This window comes from Xiphias gladius, chromosome 11 (genome assembly GCF_016859285.1).
Source record: "Xiphias gladius isolate SHS-SW01 ecotype Sanya breed wild chromosome 11, ASM1685928v1, whole genome shotgun sequence".
Classification (NCBI taxonomy): domain Eukaryota; kingdom Metazoa; phylum Chordata; class Actinopteri; order Istiophoriformes; family Xiphiidae; genus Xiphias; species Xiphias gladius.
Window position 1 is genome coordinate 18,645,558 of NC_053410.1, and position 15,308 is coordinate 18,660,865.

At 44.6% G+C, this 15,308-nt stretch overlaps 2 protein-coding genes across 4 annotated transcripts in view; one reads left to right on the forward strand and one right to left on the reverse strand.

Annotated features, from left to right (window-relative positions):
- tasp1 (taspase, threonine aspartase, 1) overlaps positions 1-7,134 on the forward strand; it is a 45,059-nt gene extending 37,925 nt beyond the window's left edge. The window contains exon 14 of the mRNA XM_040139247.1: positions 7,063-7,134. Coding sequence (XP_039995181.1) covers positions 7,063-7,098 — 36 coding nt within the window. The 3' untranslated portion in view covers positions 7,099-7,134. The remainder of the gene's footprint in view (positions 1-7,062) is intronic.
- On the reverse strand, positions 3,299-15,308 carry ism1 (isthmin 1). Of its 3 annotated transcripts, XM_040139241.1 has the most exons (7): positions 15,232-15,308; positions 14,365-15,109; positions 8,187-8,390; positions 7,030-7,297; positions 5,297-5,440; positions 5,067-5,156; positions 3,299-4,719 (listed from the first exon to the last, which is right to left on the reverse strand). In XM_040139241.1, the coding sequence occupies exons 2-7, from the start codon at positions 14,500-14,502 to the stop codon at positions 4,202-4,204; spliced, it is 1,362 nt and encodes a 453-aa protein (XP_039995175.1). In that variant the 5' UTR covers positions 14,503-15,109; positions 15,232-15,308; the 3' UTR covers positions 3,299-4,201. The 3 variants fall into 3 exon arrangements, with proteins under 3 accessions (XP_039995175.1, XP_039995176.1, XP_039995177.1); XM_040139242.1 differs by having other exon boundaries at positions 8,187-8,387; positions 14,365-15,302; XM_040139243.1 differs by having other exon boundaries at positions 7,066-7,297; positions 14,365-15,302.

Below are 15,308 nucleotides of genomic sequence, written 5' to 3' on the forward strand. Positions count from 1 at the left end.
CAGAACCTTCCCCTTCAAACATCATCCCTCTCTGTCCTGGATTCCCTTAGCTTTGAAAAAGGATCCTGGGTCTTTAAAAAGTGGACGGGGTCCTGAGCCATTCAAGGTGTATCCAATGCCTTGCGCTCAGCAAGGCTCTTAAATGCAAAACAGACGGTGGAGCAAATAAAGATCAAAGGCAGCAGCCTTGCCTGCCTGGCCTGCTGTCCTCACATGCCAAGCGGTGCTGTCACAGTGAATCACGGCAATGCAGCTTCCGTGCTCATGCTGACCCACCACCCCCACCACCACCACCGTTATAGCCCCTCTGTGCCAGTTTCTAACAGTAACACTCACACACACAAGGTTCAAACTAATGTATGGAGCTGCCTTTGTCAGACCAAGGCAGAACTGACCCTGAGGAATCAGAGGGGCCAGACTTCTCTCACCTTTATCCACATCAGGGTCTGCTCTTGCCATGCTCAGAGCAGTGAGCCAAACAGTTGAGCATTTCAGTGGTATCATAGTGGTTCATTTACTCTGGTCTCTCAGGACACGATGTAGAATTTCACTCTGCCTGCCTTTGCTTTCTCTCTCATAATGAAATCAGGCCTCTCGTGTATGTGAATAAAAATGTATACTATTTTTCTATGTAAAGATCTGTTGGATTTTAAATAATGTCTGCCTCTTTAAAACTCCATTTGTATTTGAGTGAAATTGATTTCCACTCACTTCTATTAGCACATGATGCTGGCAGAGCATATAAAACGTGGTGGTATGTTAATCACAAGTTTAACTCCATGAAGAGCCAAACTGAATATAATAACTCTTTTACATGGGGGCAAAGCTGATTTTTGTTCCTCTGTTCCATTCATTTGTCTGACAGCTTAGTGTGTGTAAATTTATGAGGGTTTGCTTGTTATTTAAGCTTTTGTTTGAACTAGTATAGAAGACACGAGCCAGGGGCAGGTACCACTCAAGCCATGGTGGCCATCTAACAAGATGATGTTCATTGCATGGTGACACTATATGTCCAAGTGAATTAGAACATTTTAGTTATGTACTTTATCGCTCTTCTGCCATAGATGCTGTGGCAATGTCAGCAATGTCATTGCCACAGCATCTCAGCAATGTCCTGGCAGCAGGGGTTAAGTAAGGCAGTCTGCCCTCTTAGATGCTCCACAGCTACTTGACCTGTTTGTTCAGCTGCACACCCAGGCACATGTTTGCCCCCACCACCTACTCCTCCCCTGACTCGAAGTGCCAAAGATGCAAGCCTACGGCAGGAAGGGTGCCAGTGGCCCAGCCCATGTTTTGCTGGTAGGACGTTGGGGATGAAGGTTGAGAGGGAGGGACAACGCAACTAGATAACCAGCCTCCTGGTCCAGGTCAGCAATTCCAGATTAGAAGACCAAAGAAAAACCTTTTAATTAGGTTTGCTGTGCAGTTAGGGCCCTGTGGTATTGCGGCCCAGACACTTCCTGTATTGTGCTACACCACCCATAAAGTAGCGGAGAGAGGGTGTGAGTGAAAGAAAGTGAGGGAGCGTGGCTAAAAATGGTTCTGCCACATCTGCACCATGCCACAAAACAAAGAGATGCCTGATTGCCATCATGCACACCGCTTATTTACTTAGAAAGATCCTTACAGTGAGCTCCAGTGTGGCCAACAAACCACCTGGACTTGCTTTAATGTAAAATATTTCTAGAGAAAAGAGCTGGAGAACAGCTGAGCTTTCTCTTCATTTATTACGACATTAACCCATCCAACTTTCCAATGCTTTCTTCTTCTTTTTAACTCCTCTTGTTTTCATATTCCCACAGTTAGCTCTTGTGTGGATTTGAGGAATTCCAGAGCCAGCCCTGTCAAACTCGGTCTAAAACTGTGTAAGTACATTGGACATAATTTCCTTGTCATAACAAAAATAGAGGCAAAATACCAACAATCCTATCTTGGTGATGCTTAATGAGCCCTTTCGGATCCTTGACAATATACCACTAATATGGTGCTTTGCATCCTTTGAAACATACCAGAGTAGAGTCCTGGAAATAGTAACACAAAAGCAAGGCCTCATAGACATCCCACAGCCTACGCAAAAGGTTTGCTCCATACTTTCTGTACCCGTTGGTCTACAGTATGTCTGCCCTCTCACTTTTTCACACCAATTACGCACAGTCTCCAAATCTTGTGTCTGTATTCCTACCTGCGCCTTGGCACAGGAATAGCATTGCAGGTTGCGCTAGTGTTTGTAGGGGAGGGGAGAAGAAATGAGAGATGAAAAGTGAGGAGGCTATACGAGTAATTGCCTGCTCTCGAGACACGCGGAGCCTGTCTGGAGAAGAGATACTGGGGGGGGGGGGGGGTCATCAATTTGAGCTTGGCCTTAATGTTTCAAAATAAAGACGAACACATCGCTTTGATCATCATGGCCTGTTCAGCAGATGGTCTGCTTAGATAACGATCCATGCCAGTTACTATAATCTTAGCCTTGACCCATGCTTTCACTGGGGAGACGGGCAGAAGACTTAAAAACAGAGCTTTACACGCTGTGGGTCTGATCCTAGCAAGGGAGGCGTACATCTACATTTTAAAAGAGTGACAGTGATCTACAGTGAGCATTTGAGGGAGGGTTGTTGATAAAACGCTGTTTTGGGGATAAATGAGTTGAAGGACGCATGCGGAGGAATTTTGTATGACTAGTGAAGCAACTAGGCGGTTGCAAGTAGCGCCTCAGGGGTGTGGAACGTGCTGGGGCCTGCTTCATTATGAAGACAAGTCCTGCACCCGGGCAGCTGTGCCGCGCACAAGACTGCAGGAATGAGGGCACCATGAATGGCTTTCTCTGTGTGACAATGACTGCAGCACTCAGCACAGAGGGAATGGTCAGGGGTCCCCGCTATGGACAGGCAGCATTGAGTGTGTGTGGGTGTGTGTGCGTGCGTGTGTACACTGAGAAATTACTCAGGAATGTGGGGATACATGCCAAAGACAAATAATTTGAGTCACATTCAAGGGAATCTTACACTCCTTGCCATCTGAAGAAATATCACAATCCCATCAAAAGGCCTGGCCTGAGAGCTACAATGGATGGAACTAATGGAAGTCTTGTGCGCTGGCTTAAGCCTGTTAGGAGTTTAATTGATGAGATGAGATGAGATGCTTTTTTGTTTCTTCCTCCTGCAGATGAATTTCAGCAGGAGGGAGATCTAATAGCAGCTGATGAAACTTTGCTTTGCTTCTTTAATATTTACCATGAAGATCACAGATGCAAAGATTTTTTTCTAGCAACACATTCGTTGGCAATTTAAAAATTTATTAATAGATTTATATTTCAAAAATCTCTCCATACAGTTGAATTCACACATTCTTTACTGTCTATTACGGTTTAATCCTAACTTGAGACAGGGATATGCACATTGCTGGCAAAGTTTGAGCTAGAGAGGAATCTCAAGTTAGCATTCATCCACACGGTATGTGAATCAGAAACCAGTCATAGACACCCAATTCAGATGCAGCTACAGCTTAATAAATACTTTACAAAAATAATGCAGGCTTTTTACATTGAGGATCTGCCTCAGAGACACTAGGGACACATTTGTAAATTACTGGTCAAAATTTTAAAAATGTGCATGCTAAATAAACATACTCACAAGCTTACATGAGAAGCCAGATACTGTAATTAACAAAACGGGAGAAAATGGGATTTTTCACCATGTGCTCTGTCCCCACCCATGACACATTCCTGAAGGATCTCATTATTCTATTATCACAGGCCTCTCAGATTCACCAAACATAAACAATCTATGGAGACGAAAACTGACCCAATCTAAACTGACATTCCAAGAATAATAATTTTCCCTTTTAAGAATACGAAGTCAGTTCTCCCTTTAGTGACCAAATCTGACTGAGATACAATTGGCAACACAATTACTGGCAAAATTTCAGAGGCATGTTTAATAAAAAAATCAAAAACAGAGCAACATTATGTGCCTGTCTTTGGTTAAGTCAAGAAAAGTTCCTTGTGACCAAGTAAGGGTATTGACTCTGTTGGATTTTTATTCCTCTTGGTTCAGAAGAGCAGTAAGTCTTGTTCCTCAGAGCCTAAAAGTTCATTTGTTTTTGACCTAAAACAGAATTTTTAAAAAAAAGATGGTTTCAGCACCATTTTTGAGGTTTATTTGAATACTTAAGCAGTGTGTTTTGTCCTTGACTCTACAGCGGGCTAGAATTCCCTTGCTTCTTCAAACTGTTTGTAGTAGTCCTCGTCTTGAGGGTTGTCGGGACATTTCTGCCCATTGTTTGGCGGCCTGGCCTGGTTGTAGCGGCTCCAGTCCCCTTTGCATATGATCCAGGGCAGGATGTCGACCTTGTAGTGCAGGTCGGCTGAGAACTCTGTGCTGATGAGGTTGGGTGTGCCAGCCCCTTTGCCGCGGGTGATGAGCTTCATGTTGTCGTCGTAGCAGCAGTGCTGTGCGGCCAGCGTGGTGGACTCCAGCGTCAGCATGGAGCGGATGCAGTAACGGGCCGTGGGTTTGTAGATCTCCAGCTTCTCTTTTGGCCCGCTGGCATCTTTCCAGCGGAAATCTCGGCGTGTGGGAACATCATGTACATCTGCGGTGCTGTACGCGACCTCAGTTGGGTAAGAGCAAGGGCAGCTGGGGAGGTCGTTTGCCACCTTGGTCATGTACTTCTTCAAGAAGTCGCTCTTGCAGTTCATCCATCGCTCGCAGCTGTCTGTGTCTGGAAGAAATTAAGACACTATTAGATATTACATCTCTTTCCCACCACTCATCAACATTAAAAGATGAAACCGGAAATGTGAGAAGATGTAATGTTTAACTTTAAGGTGTGTTTTCACTGGGTTGATTAAGAACAGGCAGATAAAGACAGAGTGGGCAGTGGCATACTGTGCTCTTCCTGCCCTGCTGCACATTTTCATCTCTGCACAGTAATGGTAAGCAGCCCAAGCATGAGGAACGCTAACTGTGCAGGAACTCTGCTGTCAGATGGAAGAAGTACCTTTGGTAATGCAAGAACATCTGAATGAGGGATGGTCTGCAGTAAGACAAGAATAGGGAGAATCTTACCAACACCAAAGAGTTCTGTGGCATTGAACTCATCTGTTCCAGCTAACAGGCTGACTTCGGTAGCTGCTGTCTTGAAGGCATCCTCAATACCTTTAGAGAGATGAATTAACAGTGAAAGGTGGATCAGAAGATGAAAACTGCTAAATCAGCACACACACTTACAAACTATTCTCTAATATCCCTTGACAGTGTCGAATTTTTTGTTCTGTGATCCAAAATCAAGATTTTACCTGGACAGTTGGGCATGTCACAAGTCCTGGACTCCGTGGCTGTACAGGCATAACCACATGACCTGGTCCTCTTCTGGTTGCCGTTTCCACAGGTCACACTGCACGCTGACCAGTTACTCCAGTCCCCCTCTCCATCCATATAGTCTGGCACAGAGAGAAAGAGCAAGAGTGGTCCTCAGCTCTGATGCAGGCCACATGCTGAACTTACTCAGGCCTGTTAGCATGCCTCACTAATAATAAGTGGGGGGAGGGCATGAAAGGGGAAGTAGGGGAGCTCAAAGTTCTCTTTGACTTTGCTCCTCAAAGCAGATACCACTTAAGCCTTCATACACACACACACACGAACTTTATTATATTATTTTGTACATGCTAACACCAAGTTTTTGAGCCAAAGAATCCAAGGCAAAGAGAACAGTGTGTTTTTTTCAGTAAGTGAAATAACGAGAAATAATTTTTGCAAATTCCAACAAAGCTACAGGGGATCAGAAACAGAAATTTTCTGTACTGCCTGAGTATCACTGGAACAGTAGCACAGGACAACATTCAGTTGCTCTATCTGTGATTCATTGGTTTGAAAATGGGAAGTGAAATGGCGAGAAATCCTCTTTAACTCCAATTATCATTGAGCAGATCACTGTAATGGGTATACATGGAAACGGTTACACTAGGCTCTACCACGACTGCACCCCACCACTACCATCACCCAGCGCTACCGCACACACAAACACACACACATCTTGAAAGCAGTACTCCATCAATGAGGAAAATTTATGTGGGCATGTTGGGATGGAAGTAATTCCCCCCGCTACCATCTGCCCCTCATTATGAGCATTTTATATGAATAAAGGCCAGATAGCTGTCTAGTGCTGCTCCTGTCCCCCTTTCACAGCTTATTACAGCCAAAGAGCTGGTGGCCACTCAGACAAAACTCAGCATTTAGAAAACTTGATAATAACCTGACCTCAGCCCGCAACTGAATGCATTATGAATGGCCTGTGATGGACGACCGTCACTGCTTGTCCACAATTATGATTATTAGGTTTAAAACCAGAACAATAATGATGATAAAAGATGTCCTTGTCCATTAGTGTGGTATGAAATAAAGGAGGAATTAGAGCTGACCGCAGCAATAAGCCAAGAACATTAAACATGGGCTATGGTTTGATAAAAAAGATTATAAAATCGCCTCCCTAACCACTGTAGTGCAAGTGCAAGTGGATAAAATGACATTTTCCACAGCACATGCATTCCTGTTCAACCATGTTGGTTTGGGCATGCTACAACACAGGCCGGATGCATACTGTATGACAGTGAGTGTAAATTCTTCAACGGCAGATTTATCTGTGGGGTTACTTTTGGAGACTGTTGTGAGAATGGTATGGCAGCCTAACAGGGCTTCTGGCCCCATTCCTGCTGCTGAACTTTGATGTCGCGAGGCGTTTAAACAGTGTCACGTAGCTAGCTCCACACCACAGAGGAATCCATCTCATAAAAGAGTGTTAAAGGCTTCAATCAGGGGCTCCCAAAGGCTCGCCTGGGATGACTGCACTTATTACGGTGACAGCTTAAATCAGCAAATGTGCAAATTACAGATTCCACATCAGACCATGACAATCTGTGGAAACACTGGACTAGCGCTCTAATAAGAGCCTATGGATTCTGCTAAATATTCCGCAATATGCATTGTGCGCTCATTTCCTTGCAAACACAGCACACCCTACTGTCAGTCTCACCATATTCAGTTTGAGCTTTGCTTCCTCCCCCAGTACCTCCTTTCCTGTCCCAGTCTGCCGGCGGCCTGAGGAAGTTGCTGTCCTCACTGTTGCTACTGTAGGAGCGATCGTGCTCCTCTGTTTGATGCGTGGTGGAAGAGGAGGAGGATGAAGAAGTATGAGGCCACCAGTTCCTCCAGTTGGGAGAAGACCAGTTGGGTTTGCTCTCCTTTCTGAGGCCTTTCTCTGGCTCGTGGCCCTCCAGTCCGTCCACCACTTCAATGGTCACCTGTATTAAAGAACAGAAGTCAGTGGAAAATCGATATTCAATAAAGAGTCATTAAAGAAGATACTTAAATAACATTTTAGGGCAGAATTGGTTGATCGGGCGCTGTGAGGTGACCCTTTCTGATAATCCTACAGACAATATTATTACCCCCTCCCCCTTTCTGTCCTAACACATGTGCCTCCCAGATGAGGGGGGGCCCACAACCCTTGCCCCACAGCCACCCTCCCACCTCTTGGGCCCTCTCCACCTAAACACAAAGTTCAAAGGGCTGCTCAGCCTCCTCCAGACCATGAAAGCCAGATGAATCCCAGGATCAAAGACACCCCTCCCCTCCTCCTCCTCCTCCTCCCCTTCTCCTACAGCCTCGCGCCCTTGCTCAATTGGTTGCTCCGCTCTCTTCCCACATCTTGAGATGTTAATACACTTTGTTCGTGTTCGGATTTAGCAGTGATGCTCTCAGAAATGGAAAGACCCCCTTGCTGGATTAAACAGGAGAATGATTTAAACATGGCAGCGGTTACTTGGCCATCTGCACCACTGAGGGACTTATGGGCAAGGGCTTGCCACACATTTACATAAGCTGCCGTCCGTTTTCCTGAACATGGCTTAGTAGTGAAGCATTGCTGGTTAGTGTCTGCCTTTTAGCTGTCATTATGATGGACGTGAGACGTCAGCATCTATCTTGAGCTTCACTATGAGCCAGGAAGTGTGAAAGGGGACAGGGGGAGAAGGAAGGCGGAAGGGGGAGAAAAAGGGGGTAGTGATGTGCACCAAACTATTCTTCTTCTTCCTGTTTGCTCTTCCTGTCCTATGTGCTTGAGTAGCCATGTCTTACAATGGAGAGAAAGCATCAAAGCTCACTGGCAGGTGCACAGACACACATGATCACCTGTATGTTGGGATTCTGTCCATTGATATCGGCTTTGGAGAGGTCGGGGAAATTGTGCAGATCTAGGAGGAAAGTGCCCGGGCCGTCCCTGTGTAAGTTGCTGCCTTGTGCCCAGGGCAGGACCAACCGGTGTTCTGGACCAGACCTCCGGTCTTCAGGAGCCAGCTGGGCAGAGGAGCTGCTTTTTGCATTTACGTTGTTCTGCTAAGGAGAGAAAGGAACATAATATTAATTTATTATTGGTTTGTGCATTCATGATATAACATTATTAGCATGCATAAAATAAAAATCTTTTGTGTTTATATTAAGACTAATGGCTCTGAATATCACTTCTACAGCGTCTGCACACTCAGCAACATTAGATTGATCTCTCATGGTGACAGAGGTTCACGTGGCCTTGACCTCTGTCATAAATCCTGCAGACAGTGGAGTCTCGACTACTTGGAGCCCAGAAAGAAGGAGCCACTGAAACAGGGCATCCCCCTGAGTTCTGAGCGTCTGTCTGCTCCCACCAAATATAATCCGTCTAAAGCCTGCATTCAGAGCCAGTGTCACAGTTAGACTGTATGTTTTTCCATTTTTAACTTTAAAGTTTTTAATGGTAAAGCAGTTTGCTGCTGCTTTACCATAGCAACATGACGTGGACATATATATCATGTTCTAGTGGTGGCTGGGAGAAGAGAGAGCTATGTAAGACTGATGGTTTTCTTGCCATGGGGGTTATACAGAGAAAGCTAAGCAAACACTGCAAAATAATTACATCTGCCTTCTTGTAGACAGAAAAACATTTGGTCATCTGACAGGAGGGTTGTAAATTTGTTCCAAAAGGACAGTTGAGGCATATGTACCCTGTCAGGTATGCACAGAAGGAGCAATTACTCCTCAATTGGACAGATAGCCATAAGTAGTCAGCAATCATCCATTCTGGGGTGGCAGAAAATAAGATCAAAGAAAGTCATCAATCATGTTCCTTGTTTTCCCTTTTCATGTCTCCTTTTCTTCCTCCCTAGTGTTCCTGTGGGCAGGCTGAGGCCTGAGAATATGGCAGCAGCGCTGTACAGTTGCAGTGGCCAGTCACAGACAAAAGTGTCAGCTCGGCCACATTGTGGTGGGCATAAAAGCCCCCAGTGGAGCTGTTTGTGTCCGGCCAAGGTGCACTCTGGGACAATATAGGCGCTGTAAATGGAGGAGCACAGCACGGGAGGAAGGATTATAAATGTTCATGTAACTTGAATTCAGCCACAGAGGGGACAGGCTGCACAGAATTGTACATCCCTATCCATTCAGGATGACTTTTTACCACTCCAGAGACCATAGGGAGTTAATGTGATAACATGAGGCATTTCAAAGAATTTAAAAACTTTGACACACATTTCTTAATTTGAGCAGCTGCCATAATTACAATGATTATACAACTGCCCATTATTTTGAGGAAGAAGATTAGATGGTTCGGCATTTTACCTGTAGCCACCCAATAAAAAGGGGGAGAGGTTACTGTAGATGAGATGAGATGAGTTTTTATGAGAATTTGTGTCAAAAAAATCCGAACATTTGAGGAAAAAAGATTCTGAAACACCAGATTCCAATTAAAATCACAAATGTCTTTTCCGCAGCTGAACACTTAGGGCTGACAGTTCAGTACAAAAGAAGATCATTTCAGCAGCATAGATTGTGCGTCAGCTATCAACCCTTGATGTGAATGTCACAGCACCCTCTTTGGTTCTGTCGCAAGTGCTTGGGCTTTGAGATGACCATGTGATAACCCTGCCTCTCAAGGTGCCAGCCTTTGGAAGTCACTCACTGAGCTCCACTGAGGGAACACCCCCAAACAAAACGCTTACAGGTTCAATCACAATTTAAATACATACATTACACACACTTGTAATTATAGGAAAGAGGTGTGGCTGATCTCCTCTGGGTTGATTATATTTTCTGGATTATATTTAACTGCAGGCCAAATCGGATGCTCTTCAGTCCACACGTTACTGTCTCATGATATTGATACTGCAAATAGTCATTTAAATCCACTGCCAGAAAACATGTAACTACCACACATTTCACCACTGAAGACGGACAATTTCTCTCGTTTTGCCATCAAAAGACTGTGACGTATTTTCATCCACAACACCTGTCATTCAAGGAAATTCGCCCAGAGTTACTTAGGCTACTGATTACAAAAAACAACAACAAAAAAAAAAGACTGTTATTGAGTAATAACTTACTACTTTCTCCACAACTTGGTATTTCAAAAGAAAGAAAGATGCCCCCACAAAACGTTTCAGAATACGTAAACCGGTGGGTCATGAAACCCAGTCACAGTGTTTGCAGGCAGATTAAACCTCCATTATCAGCTCTAATCCTATCTGAATCTTCTGTTGTGTCATATTATGTTGTATTACACATGGCAGGCAGATAATCTAATCCTGACATAAATTTGGTTTATTTGAAATCAAAGTTCAAAGTATTCTGATTAGCTGAAGCCTGCCTGTAAACACAGAGAATTTGTTTATGTTAGGTTTATTTTAGCACAAATAGGATTTGATTTATGTTTGTACCGTAGATTATCTAGCAGATTGTAGGATAATTGCAGTTTATAAAAAATATACACTGAATATTGCAGAAGTGCTGCAAGTTTGAACAAAACTAGTGGTAATAATTTGACATTAAACTGTTTAGGAACTAAAAACATGGATTAAGAAATCAACATAATTCAAACAGATTCTGAGAGTCTTCCATAAACCACTTTAATCCCCTTAAACTAATGGGCGTATTTGCTCTGAGTTTCATGTTAAAATCATTTCTTAAACTATGCTGACAACAGCTTTTATCACCATGGACAGTTTGCTACAGGCTGTCAGCTGTAAAAAGCTAAACAGGTTGCAAACTGAGCCATGATCAGCTCAGGTAATGAAGGTTGACAAAAAACTGAAAAAGACAATGCAATCACCAGTTGTCACTGAGTAATGTTCCATATTGCTTTTTCAAACCTTTATTTTCCCAGCACTTAAAGAGAGCTGCCCAGTGTAGCTACATTTAGGTGAGTTAGAAACTGTCATTTACCTTAAACTACCCAGCAAATACTGAATTTAAATCTACAACACTGCCATTAGAAGCGATTTCTCTGATCTATAAGCAAGCATCATCCACAAAGGACCTAAGAAAGAACAATGTTTTGTGATAAATTCTCTCATAGAGAATTTCTCTAAGTCAATATTTTATGTCAAATAAACATTTCAATTTTCAGCCGCCAAAGCTGAGACAATAGATGCCACAGGAACGTGTACACAAAATTGACATGCAGTTTGGTGTCTCACTTTCTTTGGTGCCAACAAGGCAATTCATGATCCTCTCACTGTAATAAATACATCAAAATCTTGCCAAACATTGAAAAATTATCAGCCTTGACTAAACTGCTGTTGATTAAAGCCTCGAGCAGAATTGTAAACAGGAAAATTATGAGATAGTGCTGCTGAAAATCATCACCTGGACAGAAACAGGGAAATCTAAACTGCTTTTTCCCATAAGCACTGAGATCTCACCAAATCTACACAAACCGTGAAACTTTTACACGTCCAAATTACTGACTTTTTTTTTTTTTTTTTGGTCTCAATCAGTATTTCAGCCAAACAGTTGAGGACAGTCATTTGAGTTGAAAATAATGGAAAGAATGCACAGGGAAAATTGGAATTATTCATCAGAAAGGAGTGGCCGTTGTATCATTTCCTGATAATGTAAATGTAAACACCGCTCTCTGTCTTTTCCAGATGACTCTCAGTGGAGCTTTTTAACACTACTTAATGAGAAAAACATGCCGTTTTCTCATTTTTCTCTAATACCGCCCAGACTGTAACAGTGCACAGGAGTAACTCTTCAAAAAGAGAAGAAAAGAAATCAAAACAAACAAAAAAAACAGCAGTGTTCCTCTTTGATGGCGGGCTGCTGTACAGTCCCTATCACTCATCTGAGATCTTCCTCAACGAGGAACCTGCTTTAATTTGGAGATCAAAAGTGACACACCATTCCTCAGTTCATGTGGGGCCTCCCAGGATGTCACCCCCCCACTCTCAAAAGCCATGAATGAAGACTTGCATACACAAGCTACCCCCTCTCCCTCCTCACAGTATCTCCTCTTCTTTTCCCGCTTCCCCCTTTTTCACTTAGTGAGGGCTGCTTAAAGGGGCATGACTCCATTTTCAATTGGGAGCAACTCAGGGGTCCTTCCCCCAGGGACGCTGGCAGGAAATGAAGGCAGTGCACATTGTGCCAGATGCTTTTCAGCGCTACACTTATGAAGGTGGAAGAGAAAACTATCCTGGCCCCGTCACACGCCTCATACTGAGTGTATATTTACATGATCAAACTGAGGAGATACATGGTTGAAAAGCAGTTACGAGCTCGAGAGGGAACTAGACACGGCCTGAAAATAAAAAATAAAAACAGGTTCAAAAGTAGAAAACCGTAATTAATTACTCAGTACATTATTAATCACACGTCTTTTTTTGAACAGTTGTTTGTTCTTGTCTGACAAACACTTTTTAAATCTGATATCAGCCTACACTGCTGCAGAGGATGAATCTCCCTCGCTGGGTCAGCGACGATAATGCGCCTTAGACCAAAGAGTTTCCTCTCTCCACTACAGGTGCATGGAGCTGCATCCTGTCATTTGTGTGTCTAGTGAATGGCGTTTTAAATATGACACCTTCGGGTGACAATACGCCCCCTGGGCCGTGACAAGCCTGGCTGAAAGATGACATCACTGCCTTCAGTGGAGGACCGGTGGAGCATATCTGCACATAGTCAGAGCATTCATGGGCCAAAAAAAAAAAAGCATTCAGCGCTTGCCTCAACGTGGGGCATGGGTGGCAATGTTGGGCTCTTTCATCACAAGCCAGAGTCTCAATGTAAATGTGAACTTGTGACAAAAAGGATGGTGAGGTTGGAATGGTTGGCATGTGTGCAGTATTTTCACTGGGATTCCTCAGGAGAAACGACCTCCTGCTCCTCATCCTGCTTGTCCGATCCAGTATTTGGCCGTGTGACAAATATTCGATAAATTCCTGGAATATTTCCTCAGCCTTGCATGCTCTGATATCCAACCGAACACGGGCTTGCTGTTGCATATACCTAGGTCAGTCTACAGAGATGGCAGTCATAGTGGAGATAAGAGAAATTACCCTCACCATCCTCTGTTGAAGTAAAAATTCTTTCCGTCTCCCCCCCAAAGCCCCAATAAAGCATTGACTTTATGAAGGGACACCATTCCAGTTGACATAAATACCCATTTATCACTGAGACATGAAGGCAGTATTTCAGTAGCGTGCTAAATATACATCAAAAAGCAGCTGAAGGATGCTTAACACTCTCTAAATAAGCCTGTTGATCCCAGACCTGTCTTAACCCTCAGGTCAGGATTTGGGGCTCCACTTTGGGGCTCTGTGTGCTTTATGCTGATGTTACAATGGCCAGTTAAACTATTAAACCCGTCTTAAGTGGTGTCATGTTGAAAAATGTCTCCCGTGAGAAATGTTGTTGCGGCACGTCCTAAACTGGACCACAACCCAAAAAGGCGTAATTAAAAACTGTATTTTGTCCAAACTAAACGAATGTCAAAAAACTTCCAAAACTCGTTTTATTTACTTATATTATTCTATTGGTTGTCTTTTCCTCAACACTGAACAGTAACACCTGATCTTTCCATGTGGCGCTGTCCACAACGCAATGCCATACTCTTCTCTAAACACCACTGGGGAATTTGTGTTGTTGCTGGCAGGAGTGTAGCTCTGACCCTCGTCCCCATCATCTGACCACGCGGATGACAGTGATGAGCCCCTGATGACAGAGAAGTGCCTGCAGCTAGCGTTTAACCCCCAACAATAGGGAGGTGTGTCTGGTGCAGGGGGCTGATCTCTGACCCCGCCTCATCATCCATCCCTCCGCTGGCTCCCTGCCATTCCCGCAGGGGGACACCCTGGGGAGACCACATCCGTGTGTATGTCAACAATCCCCAAAGACTCAAAGGGACGGATTATATTACCTGGGCCACTGGCTCATAGGAGCGTTTTATCAAACCCACCTGTAACGAAAGAGACCCCTTAGATGTCACCTTTTGCAACAAATCTCCCCTTAAGAAATCCCCCGTGTGGACAGCTCCCCACTACTAATAGGCTTCCGAACTCACCTCTGTAAGTGCCGAGTCCTGGTCCAGGCTCAGAGTTACATTTCCCTGGGGCAGCGGACTGCTCCGCAGCACCGTGATGTGCAAGGTAAGGAGAAGAAGTCCCAGGAGCAGCAGCAGTTCCGCAGCCAGTCGCACCATCCTTTTGACGCGGCCGCTCTTGGGAGCCTGCGGTGTAGCCGGAGCTCCGACTCCGCCTCCTCCCGGTGCAGAGACTCCGATCTCCGGATCCGCCGGGGACGAGGAGCCGCAACACCACTTCGGAGCCACTTCGGGAATCAGAATTGCAAAAATGAAGGGAAAAGGATCGGAGGGGGGAAAAGTCGAATGATTTGGAAAAAGTGTTGTAGCCTAAAGTAGTTTGGACCCAGTGGACTTTCTTTGTAACCTGTGGGTTTGTCCTAAATTAAGATGAGTCCCCTGTTTGGACTGATTGTCCATGTGGTTTATTATAGCTTTGGAGACAATTGCAGTTCATGCGCCGATCTGCCGGTTGATACAGTGTGCTGAATTCCGCAGGGCCGATCCAGCGCGCGGCATTAACGCTTTCCGCTCTTGCTGCGCCTTCGCCAAATCTCCAAGCTCAGGAAACTCAGGAAAAAAAACTCAGGAAGCAGTTGCCCCGCGGTGTCCCCGCCACATTCTCAGCCTCACGCTTCACTCTCCCTCGCGTCCACTCCAGCCGCTTCACGCACGTCTCGTCGTGTCCACATGCTGCACTTCCCAGCGCCTCACTCGACGAGATTACCTTTGGAGAAAAAAAAAAAAGTACAGGTGGTTAAAAAAAAGTGTCGTCCCAGCTAAGGCTTCTCGGTGGACGTCTGTTTCAGAAACAGCATCCATCCATTATGCTGCGGATCGTGAGCCCACCGAAATGAGGACGCGGGCTGGCGCGCGTCTCTGGCAACAGGGCAAACAAGTCAGACCATATCAACCTACGGTTTACT

Bases quoted from the DNA above. Each gene is read 5' to 3' on its own strand.
- ism1 (XM_040139241.1), bottom strand. From the start codon at position 14,502: ATGGTGCGACTGGCTGCGGAACTGCTGCTGCTCCTGGGACTTCTTCTC. The intron at 8,391-14,364 runs GTGAGTTCGGAA...TTCTCTCCTTAG, and splicing joins AGGACTCGGCACTTACAGAG to CAGAACAACGTAAATGCAAA. The intron at 4,720-5,066 runs GTAAGATTCTCC...AATTTCTTCCAG, and splicing joins CACAGAACTCTTTGGTGTTG to ACACAGACAGCTGCGAGCGA.